Raw genomic sequence first — 16,797 nt, 5'->3', positions numbered from 1 at the left:
GTATAATTACACATAAATAAGCTGCTATGTTTGTTCGTCATTTGATAAAAGAAGCAAAATATTTAATCATGACTATTTTCAGAATGTAAAACTCAGATAGGTACAGTACTAGATCTTGTACAAGCATAACTTTATTGCACTTGCAAAAATACAATTCAAAACATAGATAATTTGTTATATTATTATTAGGGCAATGTACATTTAGTTCGGTATGGATTTCTTTGTTAATCGGTTCATGACTTTATATTTAGGTTCGTATATTTTGGTAGATTTTTTTTTAAATGTTCTCTGTCCTGTTTCAATGCTCTTTAAATACGGATGATAACGACGAATCACTCTTAATAGGATATTGGCGCTATTTCGGCAGATGTGTAACAACTACTCTCGTTTTTTTCATTTTTCCTTTCTATGAAGAAAGTTTTTCGACTTATTAAAGTTAAGTTTTTAGACTTATTAAAAGCGCTGTCCGTGCGTTTCGCTACCCACCCGTAATTTATTAATCTTAGTAACGATTAATCGTTGTTATTTGAGCGCGAAATTGTACCAGCAATTGAACTATTACTAATAAATACTCTTAAACTTACGCTACAATTATTTCGTTACACACACATATATAAAATACATTATTTGAATAAATGTATGATTTATTTGTATCCGCCTTGATTCGTTGTGGCCATTCTTATATAAAAAGTTCATAAAAAAATTACTAGGAGGTAAATGCAGGGAGAAGGTGGAAGAAGGCGGTTTTCAATATATCGCTTACTTTCAAACGTAAAGTTGAGGAGTAAAAAGCAAAAACAATTAATGAGTATCAAACAATGAACAAGATAATCCAAAGTACAAAGAACAAAGTACATAATTGTTATACTATGAAATTACAATTTTCGACCTGTCATGTACTTGCAGTTCAACAAAAAACAAATGCAAAGTTTCCTTTTAATAATGCATATAAATGCTCGTCCATTTTTTGATGCAAGACAACAAAAATTATAATTTCACATATTTGTTCCAAAGAATATAATCTGCGATGAAGCAATTGTATTATAATATAATAATTGTATTATAATAACTTTCATTTTATATTCTTATTTGATTTTCATACATATACGCGCGAATGTTTGAAATAGAACAAATTTGAGTTTTACAATCGCAGGACGTTAAATCCATATTAATTGACCTTTTAAAATCTAATTCTCGTGTTAACTAAGATAATAATGGCGAGTCGTTTAAATTGATATTACTCGATGACAGAGATGCAATTACTACCCAACAATTCTGCAATTATTTATATTCGGATCTATTTCCTGCAACTTATTTTCGTTTTTCTTGTGTGTTCATTAATACTTGAAAATTTAACATTTCTAGACTTTTTTCTGTAAACTTCACAATGACCGAAAACCAGTAACTAGAGCACATAAATATATAGGTCTAACTCTAAACTGCAAGAATAAAAAATCTTTTCTCTAATGGTTTCACGAATATTTAAGATAGTTCTTTTTTCAATTCCTTTGTGCCGATACTTTATCCTTCGTGCTTCGAGTACCTGCTTATTACGATTGTTTATATATATGTTTGAATCGGTTTTTCAACTGTAATTTTAAACTACAGTTTCTTATAGACTATAGTCCCTTTTGTTTAAAAAGCTTTTGCAATCGATTCGAGGCTAGAACAATTTACTCAGAGTCGATTCTTTGTGTTTCAAAGTTGTTTTTATCGGTCGATCAGCCGAGTGCTTCAAAGCACGAGCCTTTTGATACCGCATTCGCAACAAAACTTGGCAGTTTCCGGGAATTTGAAACCACATCGGTGACAATATTTGGACATCTTGCATTTGGTCATGTTCGTGACTCCATCGCTGTCTTGACGATTGTTCCTCAACAAATCCTCATCGAAGCATCCGACCACATCGTTAGTGCTGCGTCCATGATGCGAATATTTGCGATTTAAACTAGGAGGAAGAAATTGAATGGGGTTTTAGGCATGCAGGAGATTATATGGTACCGGCGAAAATTACGGCAAATTACACACATAATCCAAAATATACTCTAGAATATAATCTATCGTTCGTGTAAAAATTGGCTTGGAAAATATTTAGAGTTTTGAAATGTATTATTGTAATGCAGAGCAATCTTTATCGAAGCGGATAATTGTTAAGTAAAAAATATGCATACCTATAACATAAACCGATTTGAGTAATAACATCGATTGAAATATGAGTATGAACGAAGAACTAGGGGCCAAATATTTTAAATATCTCTAAAGAGACGCGGAATATATGTATACAAAATTGTACCGTATAGAACATACATATACGTGCACGCGCGCGCGTGTGTGTGTCATGTAGTAGAATAATAAGATAAGAATTTTCTCTAATATTTTATACATACTATATCACTAAACAATCGCATATTAACCTGCTATAAGCGGAATCGGCGCTCATTTTATTGTAATCTTGTCTTTTGTAGCTCTCAGGCGAAGATAGTTCCTCATCGCTAATCTGTCCATTGCGTTGTCTGCCGTGAACAGGGCTAGATACGGATAAGGAATCACTTTTCATGAAGGATTTCAAGGAGGGGAAGGAACTATTTTCATTCTCGAACGAGGTCATCAATTCGTCGAACACAGAATTCGATCGTTTGATGTCCACATCCGAAGATATTATAGAGCTAAGGCTCAAATTACTTCTTGAAAGGTTCGTATAATTATTATTCCTGCTATTTAGACTGTTATTTGACGACTTGTAGGTATCGCTATTTTTATGAAACGATCTTTTTTCATGAGAATTATTCCAATTTTTTCGATCCGGGGTAGTTTTAGATGCGGAGGAGGACCGAACGGAAACGGAGCGATTAACGTTAGGCCGAATAACTTTTGTCGAGACTTTGTCAAGAATTTTATGAACTTTTTCCGAGTTACCAACAAAACTTCTATTACCACAATTTGTAGCGTCGATTACTTCACCGCCTAAAGCTTTCGATTTATCGATAATTATTCGTCTACCTAACTCTCTAACGGGAGATTTCTTTTCTAGCTTCGTTTTACAAATCGAATCTTTGAATTCTTTGCTCTCTTTGAGATCTTTGAGAAAAGGTTCTTGCGATAACGAGTTAGTCTCGGTGGAATCGCTCGAGAAATCTGCCACGAGATCGTCGAATTCCGATGGAGGAGCTATCAAGGACGATCGTTTTTCAGGACTCGAAAGAGACGGCTGGCAAGGATATTTGACAAAAGCTGAGGAATGAGAAAGAGGAAAAGAGGAATCTTGGTTTTGTTCGATCGGCGGACTGTCCGTCACAGATTGTTCGCTGGTGTCCGACAGCAAATCATTCATCTGCTGCTCTGCTAGTAAGAAAGGATCGTAATCCCTGCCGCTGAAAGCACAATTAGCGGTTCAATGTCATCCCTATTCCACTAGAAAACGTTTCTTTTGGGAACATATCGTTTTTTTAATTATTAATAGTTTTGTGATTGATGCATTGATTATCCAAATTGAAATATTAATATAATTTCGCAGGAAAATTTATGATACAGAAAATAATGAAATTTACATATAGAGCTTACATAAAACTATGTATCAAGATTTCAAAAAGTTATCCATCGATTTTCGTAAATAGATGTCTTCGTAAGTAATTAAAAAATGTGTAAATAAATAAAATTAAAATTTTGGGAAATCATAATCTATAGTCTACCTATAGTCAATAATAGATTTAAATTCAATTTGTATATCAATAATATTAAGTAAAATATTATATAACATAAATTTATTTATAATGTTCGTATCGAAGCATATAATAGTACTACAACCATTCTTTTTAATATATATTAAGGAATTTTAAGATTACTTTTTGTGATGTATTTTATAGAACTCTACCAATATATAAGATTAAAATGTTCAAGAAAACATTTACTGTACAAAAGATCTCAAAAAAGAAAGACATCTTGCGTAGTAGAATCAATGCAGTGAGTAATATGAAAACTTATTTCATAGAGGATATCGCGTATACGTACGTAAATATATACACGGAATAAATTGAAAATAGCTGCTTCAAATGTAATAAATGCGCCATGATAACATTTAAAACGAAGATATTAGCAGTAAACGGAAATTCATCGAAAAATCTGTCATCTCTTTCCCATGCTTACATTAATCTGGAGTGTATCGAATTTTTCAGATTTCCTATTTTAGAAAGCAATCAACGAATGCCAAGGTCAATAATGCGCCTGTGGAACGATAACGATATGTACACAAAACATCAGAAAAGCATTTCAGCCTGGAATAAACATGCAAAGCATGTTCTTTAACCAATTTTCAAAGTAAATCTTCGTATAATGTGATAGTTAAACTCGTGTGGAGTCGCACATGCGATACAACATACATTAAAGAACGTGCCAAAATTAAATTTGCGGTTCGAACAATTAACTATATCATAATAAGAATTGGCTTAAAGCTATCGTTTCGATAAAATGAGCTAACTTGATGACAATTCTGCGAGAAGTGAGAAATTTGTCTTGACAATGTTTGTTTATCCTGCTGGGACTTACGTTCTACCGCTAAGTACGAGATTAAAATCCGGTCTCCTGCGCACATAATTGCTCCATACGGGACGTAATGGCAGTTTTATATTCCTATAATATTGTACGTGTATTACGAAACCTAAATACAGTATAAAATTGATGTTTTCATTTCGTAACGGTGAATGAAAATTGATATTTTCAATTTGTAATAAATTACGTTACAAATGACAACATCGATAGCATATTATTAAATTGTTTATCTACGAAATATAGATTTAGATAACATTTCCAATTCAACTTAATATTTATTTTAAAGTAAATTTATAAAACTACCTTAATAGGAGCGAAATTGATTACTGTCGTCGTATCATAAAGATTTGTTCTACAAAGAACTAATAAATATCCTGAAAAATAATCTAACATGCCTATTCCTACCTGTGACATATCAAGGAAGAGTTACTGGGAACAGATGGGAGAATGCGAAATTTTGGGTTTCTCTTAAGAAACCTGCTCGCCTCCTGATGCGGTGGATCGAGATTGATCAATCTATTCTTCGAAGCTTTCGACGCCTTCTGCCAATACGTTTGATTATCGATTTTCTCCTTTTCGTTGCAGTTCTTTTTCATTATCATATGGCTTTTAATCTCCGGCAATATTCTAAATCTGATACTTTTATTTCTTGTACCAATTTCCTCAATCGTTTCCACTTCAACAGATTCGACTTGCTTCACATCCGTGAGATCTACCGCATCGACGGATGATGCTAAACTATCACTGCTTTCATTCAAAATACTCATATTTTCTACCTCGATCGTTTTCGATCGATGTGGTTTCAAGGCTGTCGATCGATTTATTAACGAATCATGCAATCGAACTCGTTGACTTAATCTAAAGCAAGATTCTGACAAAACTATCGATCGTAAACTGCGGGAATTCTGCTTGGTTCTATCGTTTTCGTCAGAGACAGATTTGAAATTATTTATATTGTCTTGTACACGACGTTCGATGCTATTATCACTATCGCAATCGAAATCTTTGACCGAGTAATTTTTGTAGATTTCTTGCACTTCTTCGCTTATGACATCTTTTTTCACGGCAGATTTCTCGAATATATTTAATGTATTCTTTGAATTATTATTATCTTCAATAACAGTATATTCTCTCTTATAACAACAATCATCTTTTTTCAGATTTGCACCGAAATGACTCGTTAAAGATTCAGTTAGATTGCAATTATAATTACTTTCGCTAAATTTTATTCTACTTTGTGCTTCCGAAGACTCTTCCATAAGATTATCTGCTAGAATATTCGTATTTAACGATGTATCGCAAACTTGACTCTCAGAATGTAAGGAGTTTTCATTAATATTAACAGATGCTTCGCCAACATTTTTCTCACATTTGAAATTTAGAGAAACTTCCGCCGGACAGTTACAAATATTTATTTGATTCGCAATTTCTTTTTTGTGCACTTTTGGAGATTCTATTTGCTCTTCTTTCTGCACTGGCGATGTAACGTTCAAGAAGCTTTCTCCTTTCTTTTTTAACAAGGAACACGCATCTCTTGACAAAACTTTTCTCTCTCTTTGTGCTATCGGAGACGAAATTGTTGAGGAACCTTCTATGTTTTTATTACATTCGTTATGTCTATTGTTAGAGGGACTAACTGCAAAATTAATCTTTTCCGATTTACCAATCTTACCACGAGACGAATGCCTTGAGTTTAAAGAATTTGAATGTCTGCTTTCAACCCGATATAACATCTCAGATCCTGTTTGCGTGTCAATTTCCACTTTCCATTCAGAATTTTCTGGTAGTAGGCATAATTCTTTCTTAAAATTTTCGTAATCTTCGCATTTGAATTCCGAATAATTTTCAATGTTCATAAATGGTGTGCTTGATCTAGTTGGTTGTAACATAACGTCTGTATCAAATGGATTAGATTCCATTTCTACCCAATTTGTTTCAGAATTATGAAACGCATCGTTATTAATATTCTCATTTCTTGTAGAATATTCACATTGACTTTGTATCGATTGAATTGAATTTTTTGTATCAATATCAAGTTCATCATTATCATTATCGGCAGTCTTAATATATTTTCGTTTACTCCATTCATTATTTGGTTGATCATTATGTAAAATTAATTGAGTTACCTCTTGATTTGCTTCCTGTATATTACTATTAGCAATTTTTTTATTTTTTTCAGGTTCACTTATCTTGCAGATGTCTGCAAATTGTCCATAGGAAATTGAAGATAGCAAATTTTCTTCAAATAAAGGCAATATGTTTTCTTTTATATTTCCTTCTATCGCACCAACGCTTTCATTTGCATGTATAGTTTGTAAATTTTTGCAATCTAGTAGTCCTGTTCCTTTTATTATAGGTACATTGGCATTCAATGCATGAATATCGCTATTTTCACACAAATTTGTTTGTGAATGCATAACTTTGAAATTACTACAAGAAATCTCCGCATTATCTTCAAAATTACCTTGTGCAAAAGAATCAGCAGAAGTGGTCGGTTTTAGTTGTTTCTTCTCTAAAATTCTATCCCTCGATGATTTAAAACTTTCAGAAGGCGATATTGCGTCTGAGGTTTCGAAATAAAAATTATCTTCTTGAGATCGCATTTTATTCATCATTCCTTCCTCTTTTATTACGGAATGCTTTGACACATTTGTTTTAAGAGTTCCCAGTTTTAAATTCCGACAAGAATTTCTAGAATCGCTTGTTGTATTCGCTTCTTCAGAGACAACGGAATTAATCGAAGAAGTATAAATGTGATTCATTCTATCCCAATCTCCTAAACAGAATTCCACACGAGGACTATGTCTTACTGGTTTCCATTTTTTACTTCTCGTAATATGCATGTCGTCAGTTTTATCACTCATTAGCGAATCTTTAAACGAATACGTTTGATTCGATGTTGTTGACGCAGTCGACCGATTCATGTTTTCCACATTCACACTTAACGCAAATTCGACATTTTCCATTTGCTTTTCGTTCAAAGATAAATCTTCAATGCTTTCTTTAAGATCTTTCGCTTGATTTGTTTCCACAAGCTGTTTCCATGTTATCAACTCATTTTCTCTATATATGATGCATGACTTCACAGTGACACCCATAATGTCCTCGTTAATCGAAATATCGTTTAATGTTGGATTGCCTTGACTTCTAGCTGAAACGATGTTCGCTTTCAATGATCTAGAAGAATTTAATGGTTGATGCCTCTCATCTTGTTTAGTTTTCTGGCTCGTGGTTTTATCTTGTCTCACTATTCCTTGTGTCTTTTTCAATTGTTTGCTGTACGGTCTTGGCAAGGGGACGCTGTTGCACTCTTCGAAACTTTCTTTCTTATGTTTTAAGGGCGGAACAGGAAGGTGAGAGGTTCTTTTAACAGGGGGAGCAGGTCGAAAGGTAACCGGTCCGGCCTCGTCTTCCAGTGGTCTGAGGATGAGGAAACAGGATCAAGGATGTGTGCCTGACATCAGGAGAAGGTCATCAGGCTTTATCAATATCTGATGCATGCTGTCGCTTAAATATTTCTGATTAAAAACAACCTTGTCCCTTTTCCTTCTCCTCATGCACGCTACTAACATGTACTTAAATTAAGCTCCACGTATATATTTCCTAAGACGCACATTGATTGTGGTTATGTATATTCAAAGGCAGCATACCTATTTATACGGTCTATCAATCGTGACTTCATCGGAACCGTAGGGCTGGAGGACTCTCTCGTTTGACTAGGACGTCTGCTGTAATTGTAAAAGTAATTTAGTCAAATTAGAGTATATGTATGTATAGATATTGTTTGAAAAGTTCGTTTCATTAAAAAAGTGAAGTTTTGATTTTTGAAAGATGTCATTGAATTTATAAGATGAAAGATAGTTAAAGCGTAGATTTTATCACCGAATTTATATGTACTCCAGTCACACGAACCGATTTATGATAGGGTAACTTCATTTATGATAGGCTCGAGACTCAAATAAATGAATTTCAGCTGTATGCCAAAAAGTATTCGCTTTTTCCTGAAAAAAGTCAAACAACTTACACGACAGTCGATTTCTGTTTAACGGGGGTGTCTTTGGTCTTGTTGCAACTCGGTGCTGATGCGCTCTCTTTGGCTTTATTATTAGCTGCCAGTGTCGGCAACGTTTTGTTGCCGGAACTCAGAGTGATCGTTGAGCCTGTGGAATACTTCTCGCGGGTTGCTTGTCGACGACTCTTCAATACTGGAGCTCGATATTTCATCCTTGCTTCAAGACGTTCCTTGGCGATGTTCGTCGCAGGGCTGACCGGCGCTCGTGTAATTCTTTCCTTGCACCAGGCCACGTGTCTGTCGTATGCCTTGACACCAAAATGCCGGTTACAGGTCGGACACATGCCCTGTTCGTTAGCGCGTGTTGGTGCATTTGATATAATCGTTGTGCCACACTGTTTCTGCATCGTAGAATCTGCCTAAAAATATATTGCAGCACTGTATAAAATCCTACGATATGCAAATAGAGTTTATATATTCAAATTTATAGCTTATATATCTTATATAATAATTATTACTACACAGCAATAGATACGAATTATATTACGATTTAACAACAAAGCAGCAAAGCAGATATAAGCAAACTATAATTTTATAAAGCACTTCGCGAAGAGAATTCATTGCATGCACGAACGCACTTGTGTCATTCGTGATGCATCTGGGTTAATTCTACCTGCAATTCTCACCTCCCCCTGTCTGCCTCGCTAGTTACCTTCTCATTTCAATTCAACCGTGCAATCTTATATTACTCAATTATTCCGTTTACATATTATGTATAAATTTATCTCTTGAATCGGAATCATAAATATACAAAATTATTTGTAACAATTGTGCCAATTATTTTTACTCATAGTTCCGTTTCATCAGGTTAATTATGAAATAGTTATTTACTAATTTAGTAATTATTTCCTTTTAAAAACACAAGTAACAATTTTTCTTAAACATATGATACGTTTTACATAATACATAAATGTATGTATTTCAAGCTAATTTACTTATCTGATTTTAAAATTAAAATTAAAGCCTCTGACTTTTATTAATCTTGAGATTGAATATACACTTGTAAAATTTGATTGGTTTACGTTAATGTATCAGAGGATTCAAAACTTACGATCTCGTTGCGTGCTGCACGGATAGCCCGCAGAAAATCATCATGCGTTTGTTTCCAAGTGGATTTAGGATTGGAGAATTTATCATCCAGTGAACGACGTTTCTTCTCTTGCTTGGGCAGGAACTCTGCCAACTCGGTGCCCTGGATCCTCTGTTTCGCTGAGTCGAAGGGCTTCCTTTTCTTGTTTGCGGATCGCTCGCAAATCTTCGAGTGCTTGTCCAACGACTGCGGCATAAAGGTCCGTGCGCAGATCGCGCACGGCAGAAGGATGGGCGGCACATCTGTGTCCATTTACCAAGAATTAATGAGCTGCTGCGATCCTCCTGTTCGACAGGCACACGAGATGCGTCCGTATATCGAGCAGAATGAATCAGAACGATCGAAACGCGTCAACCAGCATTAGTGAGCCAATATCAATGTATCTTCAACAGTTCAGCCTCATAATATTCTCATCTCTTTCAATCGAGGAATCCATGATTTCTGACTCAGACTGCGATAAATGGAAGTCATTCGAACGTGCACACATGAACGCGTCGAGAGATTAGTAATCTTAGTATTAATCGTTAAGTTAGACCTTAAGTGAAGTCACTGAAATCTTACAAATTACAATGTTAATTTTACCTTTAACGATTAAAGCTTTTTAAAAGATTTATTTATATTTACAAGCTTCAAATAAAGATTTATTTGAAAATCAGCAGCGCCGTACCACAATTAATTCTAACTCAGTTAATATCACTCTGTATCAAAGGTCAATTCGTCAAACTTAAAGTCTCCGAAATTATTGTCCAAACTATTCGCTTCTCATAACTGATAATGTCCAAACTAATCACTTCAATATCCAGAGTCGCGATGAAACTATTAAGGCAAAAAACAGAAACACGTAGAGATCAAGCGCATGTAAAAGTATCGATTCGATATCGAGCAAGATCGAATTCTATGAATCGATAGGTAATTGACGATCGAACAGATCGATCGTTTGCAGTGCACGCGTAGATAGCAGCCACCTGTGTGGTTCTTCTTTTGAACGACGTCCACGACAACAAAGATGAGGTGGAGGTGGATGAGGACGAGGTGTCGCCCTCGCAAGAACTACTCGCCCACGAACGATCAAGCTTCCTTTTTTGGTGTACCGAGTTACCGTTTGAGCATTATGAGTCTTGTGTTGCGCTATGGACGAGAGCTGCAGCATGCTGCTCTCAGCGCGGCGATTCCTTCCTTCCCCGCTTTTTCGATGACTTCCATGACCACATAGAATACCATCCAACGTTTGCCTTTCCGAAGTGTCACCTTCACGGACGAATTCATAATCCTGCCGACGCGTTATTCATCGATGATTAACGACAGATGGTTTTCATTCTCCTTATGCGGATTACTGCGATTTTTTTTACATTGTACACCGATGATAAATAGATTTATGAGCGTATTTTTTTGAACCTGAGTTTCAAGAGCCTGCTACCGAAAAGATTTAAAAGGGCAATTTTATTTGCAATCATCGTCGATAAATCTAATAAAGTATCCTCTCGCGTGTTTATTGCATCAGGAAATATATTTCTATTATTTGATTTTAAAATTACTAAGAATTCCAGATATTCACATTGTTACTTCAAAAAGAAATTATGTCATCTTTCACTTGCAGATCACGTAACTAACCGTAAGACGTAAAGTAACGTGCGAGCCATAAAATACAAGATAACAATATTGGCATTCTCTTTCATTACCAACTGAGGAGATCCAATGAATTCCGCGTTATTTATAACGCTATTTCCAGGAACGTTCGATCCTATCGTTTATGATATAAGCATCAAGAGACAAGGATTATAATAAATTGCAAAAAACAAAAGAGATTACATAAACATGAAGAAATTAATATTAACTTCAATGTATTCTAACTGGAATATCCTTTGTTTAACTAAACTATAAAAAAAACCTTTGATTGCAACGTTCACCACATGAAATATGAACAAAGAAAAGAAAAAATATTAACGACGAATCAATAAAAACGTAATTTAAAGTTAACAGAATCAAATTTGACTGTTAAGTTGTTAACTAGAAATGACACAATGGTTAGACCAGAGTAATCAAAGGTGAACGAAAAGCACTCACAAAAATTTTAGAGAATCTCCACTTTTCATCACATAAATCTCACCTGATTCACAGGATTGTTCGACTTGGACTATTTCTTTTAAGTTGATAAGTTGCTCTATCGTCGAACAGTGATCATAGGGCGGCCCTTGGTCCGCCCCTGCGATAGCTCCTCTCGAAACACAGCACAACATTGAAGAGCATGGAGACGCACCGACTGAGTCTTTCCATCGGCACAAGGCTGTTCTTCTACGCAACGTGTATCCGTGATCTCGTTCTCTTCTCTTGTTAAATGGAGTTTATTTTAGGTGTCACTGCGAGAGAGTCAGGAACGTTTGCTGCTTCCTTTTAATAGCGATAGGATTGATACTCTCACTCTCACTTTACTCTCTCATTCTCACTCTATTAAGAAAATTAGTCGAGGTCAATTTCTAGATAACTTCTAGTTCTAAATTTTTTAATCTAGTAGGAGATAAGGACATATATGTACATATGTATACATTGTGTTCACTTATTTTTTCTCGAATTCAAATGTAATATTAAAAAATGCAAATATAATGCCTCCATATGTGGAAATTACCTTTTTTAAGCCTTTTAAAATATTTTCTAATATTAAGTATATTTTGAGCAAGTAAAAATATTAAAAAGAATTTAAAATAATTTAAAACAAGTAATTCTAGAGGACAATCTTTTTTGGACTTAATAAATTTGTCTCTGAAAAGTTAAATAATTTTATGAAGTATCAAATACGACGCTTCGAATAAACTGTAAATGTGATTTTAAATACACGATGCCTCCTTGTCACCTAAGCCGTCACAACAGATTGTTTTGAAACATATAGCGAACATCTATTCATTATGTAAGACGAATTATGTGGACTTTTTCCATTAAAAACCTACGAATAAGTTATGTACATATATATATTTTTTTCTTTTTTATACTTAATCCCACTTTATTATATGAGAGCATTAATGCTCTTTTAAGAATAAAATTCAAAGAGTAACAATGTAATTGGCATTAGATTGCCGACGAAATTTAAAAAAGTTTCGAATGTGAAATGGCTTTCATATTGTCGATAAAAGTTCAACAACGTGTGAAATCACTGTCTAGAGTTTACTTGCAAAAAAGTATCCGTTATACACAAATTCATGTTCTTAATTCTATTACGAGTTTCAATTCCGGTAAATATTGTGACCATGCAACATGGATCACTCTTAAATATAATGATTTAATATATCGATGTCACATATATATACACGTAGATTTAATCAATACTGTTAGGAATACATTAAAGACACATACAAGTCCATATATGTATACATTGGAATGAGTATTGATGTAAGAAACATTTCAATAATTGAATAACTTGAACAATTTATGTACGTTCAAACAATTAATTGTATATGTATCTGATTCGAAGAATAATAACAATGATAATCATTACTTATCCAACAAATGCAAATTATTTTTATAATAATGACAAATGCAACTAAAAGCATTTCGAAGATTAAAGCAAAATTTTCTTTCGATAGAAACAGCAATAGAATTATTTTCAAAATTTCAAATAAATTTTCAAATAAGATTTCAAATAACCCAAAAATTAAAAATTCAAATTTTCATGTAAATTATTAAACGAAACCCAATGAATTAAACAATTTGCCACAATTTTAACGAAAATAACTAGCAGATATATGCAATAATAAACATTATAGCAGTATTTAATGTTTATCATTTGTGACATAAATATCATATACGTTACGTTCGATCGCAATTGTATCAAGATTGTATATCGATTATTCATTCGCCAGGCATCAATCCGATTTTGTGTAAAATTCAAAATATGACCTCACCTTTTGCCACTTATTCAATTTTTCATTCGAAAGGAATCGATCTATTCGATCAAAGATCAGAGATCAATCCTTTATTTTCCGTTTATACATATGTACATCCGAATACCTTCGCGTTCGCGTGGTTCTCGTATACATATATTATTAGAAAACGGCTCCGGCTACGAAACTGGAACCGGACGGAAGTATAACACGAAGAAAAACTCACGCGGCAATCGCTGGAATCTCTCGACGCGTTATTTGTATCAGGCGAATTGCCATGACTTCGTAAATACTAACAGAGACTGTTTGACATATGCAAACTTACCCTCAACCTCCGCCATGTTAGTTGTTAGGGGAAACAATGATTGCCATGGTAACCGATGACAGGTTCTCTGACAGTTGGAGAGTTCCGAGGTTTGATGAAATTATTATTGGATTGCATATAACATTGCTCCCCGTTTCATCTGATTATTGATTTATCCACTATCTAAATTTGATATACTACATTCTATAAGATTATTGAATAAAAACTTTTTGTTTGTTTGATTTATTTTTGTAGAAATTTTATCGAGTTCTTTTATTCAGTTAATTTAATTTATTCATTGTTCAAGTCTTAACAATATTTTTCTTATTATTATTATATATACGACTATTTTTTACTTTAAGAAATTCCTTTATAACGCTATTTATCGAGATATTTAATTAATTTGTACCTATGCCCTATGTCTATAAAGTATGAGTTATGCACAAGGATTGTAACAATTATGTCATAACCAAAATTAAAAAAGTTACAGTATAAGAATTGATAAAAATAAAAAAAAAGACTTCTGTTATCGATAATGGCTGCCAGTAAAGAATTTTGATTATTTATAATGGTTTTCGTAATCAAAACATTTAAAAGTATGGTTATTTGTAACCAAAACACTATTTAATGTACCGAATAATTGGTTAATGTACCAATGTAACCGAAATATTTTTTAAAAAATTTCTTTAAGATTTAGTTTGTTCATTATATTACATTTAAGCAAATATTGTGTTGTCAATGACTTTTTATACAAAACTTAGAAATATCTGTTACTTTTGGTTCTAGTTATACTTGCTATTGTTCTGTAGTTCTGTATAAACTTATATAAATGATCATATTATTCACATTCATTTATGTATTAAAGAGAAAATAATTTTTTCCATTTGATTACTATTTAATATTTTATATTAATATAAAAAATGGCTTGCTATTTGTAAAATTGAGGATCGTCATAATCATTACTTTAGCTAATTCATGATTTACAGACAATCAGTATATGTCACAAGTTACATTTGCTTTCGAAAAGTTTAAAAAAAGTAACAGAATTAATACTATTATTTTACAAAGAAATTAATATAAAAGGAATCAACTTAAAATGTTAAGGTTTATAAAGAAAAATATTTTTATTTATTTTCAGGTATTTTATTTTCAAAATAAATTATATATATATGTATAAGTGCATATTATGTAAAGTATGTGTTACCGTACACAGGTTATATAAGGTTATATAACCTAATTCTAATAAATTATTTTCCATTTGCAATTTTATTGATAAAGATTTTAGTTATGTGTACGTTTTGGAACATGTATATTAATATAACATAATTAAAGATAATGTCCAAAATTTTGGTTCCAAATAGATACAAATATATATATGTAGAGGCATTGATACCTATGAAGATTTACGGGATTACACGATTAGAATCTAGCGAGAATTGTGAAATTGCTTCAAATTGTTCCTTCTATTGTATGTATATGGATATTGCAGGTGGGAAGATCTAGTACGAGGACTTTTTCTGTAAATAGAATGTTGTTTTCAGAAGAAAAATATCTAGAAATCAAGGAAGATAATGGAGTAAGAATACATTACATCTGCAAAGCTAGTACCAATAAATTTCCTATTTCCCACAGATATTAATTTTAGATCTACAATAAAAAATATATTATTAACTATTAACATATTAATTTAATTATCATTTTCTAACTATCAATAATATTATAAATATACTACTAAACTATTTTTTCTTTTTTTTTTTGCAATTAGGTAAAGACACTGATATTAAATCATCCAGAATCTCGTAATTCTTTATCTTTGAAAATGTTAAAGTCTTTATTAATGAACATAAAAAAGGATGAAGATAGTAAAGATCTTCGATCCATAGTTATTAAATCTGGATTGGAAAGAGTATTTTCTGCTGGACACAACTTAAAAGAACTGGTTTGTAGATGGATCATGAAATACTACTAGTAGAAGTCTTTTTAATGTAAGAATTTACATTCATTGTAGAGAAATGATTGGCTTGCATTGTTTAGACTGGTAACAATGAGAAACTTCATAAGGAAATCTTTGAAACATGCTCAGAGTTGATGCGAACAATTACTCAAAGTCCTGTTCCTATAATTGTTGCTGTAGATGGTATAGCAACTGCAGCTGGCTGTCAATTGGTTACTGCATGTGATATTGCTATTTGTACTGAACAAAGTTCATTTGCTACACCAGGGTATATACATTCTGTATACTAGATATAAATTTAAATATAAATACAAATTTACTTTTACGTATAAATGTGCTATACATATTCTTAATTAATTCTTACAGTTTAAATAATACTTATTTACCACTAAATTTTAGAGCCAACCTTGGAATATTTTGTTCTACACCAGGTATTCCCTTAGTTCGAAATGTACCCAAGAAGATAGCAATGTACATGCTATTTACAGGTTTTAGCATTAGTGGCAAAGAAGCATACGAAGCAGGACTTGTGAGTAAAGTTGTACAAAATGATAAATTTGGTAAGTTGAAATTTCATTTAACAAAATAATTAATTGAAATGCTACTAACTCTAGAATATTTTATCTTGTTTCCTATTTAGAAGAAGAAATTGAAAAGATTACTACATCTATAAATATGAAAAGCCGTTCTATTATTCATGTTGGAAAAACATTTTTGTATGAACAATTGGATCTTGATATGTCAACCGCATATTTCTTAGGAACTGAAAAGATGATTAATAGTTTAAAAATGAAAGATGCTCAAGAAGGTATCAAAAGTTTCATTGAAAAACGAAAACCTATTTGGAGTCATGATTATGAGAAAAATTAATATGGACTGGTGTATATATATGAAATATCTAATATAAATTCCTAATAATGGAAAAATTTTTATTATTTTTGTAGAAAATGTTATAAATAT

The 16,797-nt window shown here is 32.7% G+C and overlaps 2 protein-coding genes across 5 annotated transcripts; one reads left to right on the top strand and one right to left on the bottom strand.

The window, feature by feature from the left end:
• Positions 1-113: 113 nt before the first annotated feature.
• LOC100642825 lies at positions 114-13,884 on the bottom strand. Its single transcript, XM_020867648.2, has 9 exons — positions 13,601-13,884; positions 11,815-12,152; positions 9,669-9,949; positions 8,570-8,976; positions 8,196-8,273; positions 4,951-7,965; positions 4,543-4,626; positions 2,415-3,371; positions 114-1,948 (listed from the first exon to the last, which is right to left on the bottom strand). The coding sequence occupies exons 2-9, from the start codon at positions 11,942-11,944 to the stop codon at positions 1,735-1,737; spliced, it is 5,166 nt and encodes a 1,721-aa protein (XP_020723307.2). The 5' UTR covers positions 11,945-12,152; positions 13,601-13,884; the 3' UTR covers positions 114-1,734.
• A 959-nt stretch (positions 13,885-14,843) lies between these two features.
• On the top strand, positions 14,844-16,752 carry LOC100643021 (enoyl-CoA hydratase domain-containing protein 3, mitochondrial). Of its 4 annotated transcripts, XM_048404152.1 has the most exons (7): positions 14,844-15,021; positions 15,373-15,483; positions 15,649-15,822; positions 15,918-16,105; positions 16,237-16,268; positions 16,326-16,397; positions 16,478-16,752. In XM_048404152.1, the coding sequence occupies exons 1-7, from the start codon at positions 14,980-14,982 to the stop codon at positions 16,705-16,707; spliced, it is 849 nt and encodes a 282-aa protein (XP_048260109.1). In that variant the 5' UTR covers positions 14,844-14,979; the 3' UTR covers positions 16,708-16,752. The 4 variants fall into 4 exon arrangements, with proteins under 4 accessions (XP_048260109.1, XP_048260108.1, XP_012173960.2 ...); XM_048404151.1 differs by having other exon boundaries at positions 14,855-15,021; positions 16,237-16,397; XM_012318570.3 differs by having other exon boundaries at positions 14,858-15,021; positions 15,373-15,459; positions 16,237-16,397.
• The last annotated feature ends 45 nt before the right edge of the window (positions 16,753-16,797 follow it).

Source organism: Bombus terrestris, chromosome 3 (assembly GCF_910591885.1).
Source record: "Bombus terrestris chromosome 3, iyBomTerr1.2, whole genome shotgun sequence".
Lineage (NCBI taxonomy): Eukaryota > Metazoa > Arthropoda > Insecta > Hymenoptera > Apidae > Bombus > Bombus terrestris.
Note: the sequence above shows the minus strand (reverse complement) of the source record. Positions and strands in the feature narration are given on the sequence as shown.

Excerpts from the sequence above, each read along its gene's own strand:
- LOC100642825 (XM_020867648.2), bottom strand. The coding sequence starts at position 11,944 with ATGTTGTGCTGTGTTTCGAGAGGAGCTATCGCAGGGGCGGACCAAGGG. Across the intron at positions 7,966-8,195 it reads TTGATAGACCGTATAAATAG|ACCACTGGAAGACGAGGCCG; the intron begins GTATGCTGCCTT and ends CCTCATCCTCAG. Across the intron at positions 3,372-4,542 it reads CTCGTACTTAGCGGTAGAAC|CGGCAGGGATTACGATCCTT; the intron begins GTAAGTCCCAGC and ends TTGTGCTTTCAG.
- LOC100643021 (XM_048404151.1), top strand. The coding sequence starts at position 14,980 with ATGTTAAGGTTTATAAAGAAAAATATTTTTATTTATTTTCAG. Across the intron at positions 15,022-15,372 it reads ATATTTTTATTTATTTTCAG|GTGGGAAGATCTAGTACGAG; the intron begins GTATTTTATTTT and ends TGGATATTGCAG. Across the intron at positions 16,398-16,477 it reads TGTACAAAATGATAAATTTG|AAGAAGAAATTGAAAAGATT; the intron begins GTAAGTTGAAAT and ends TTTCCTATTTAG.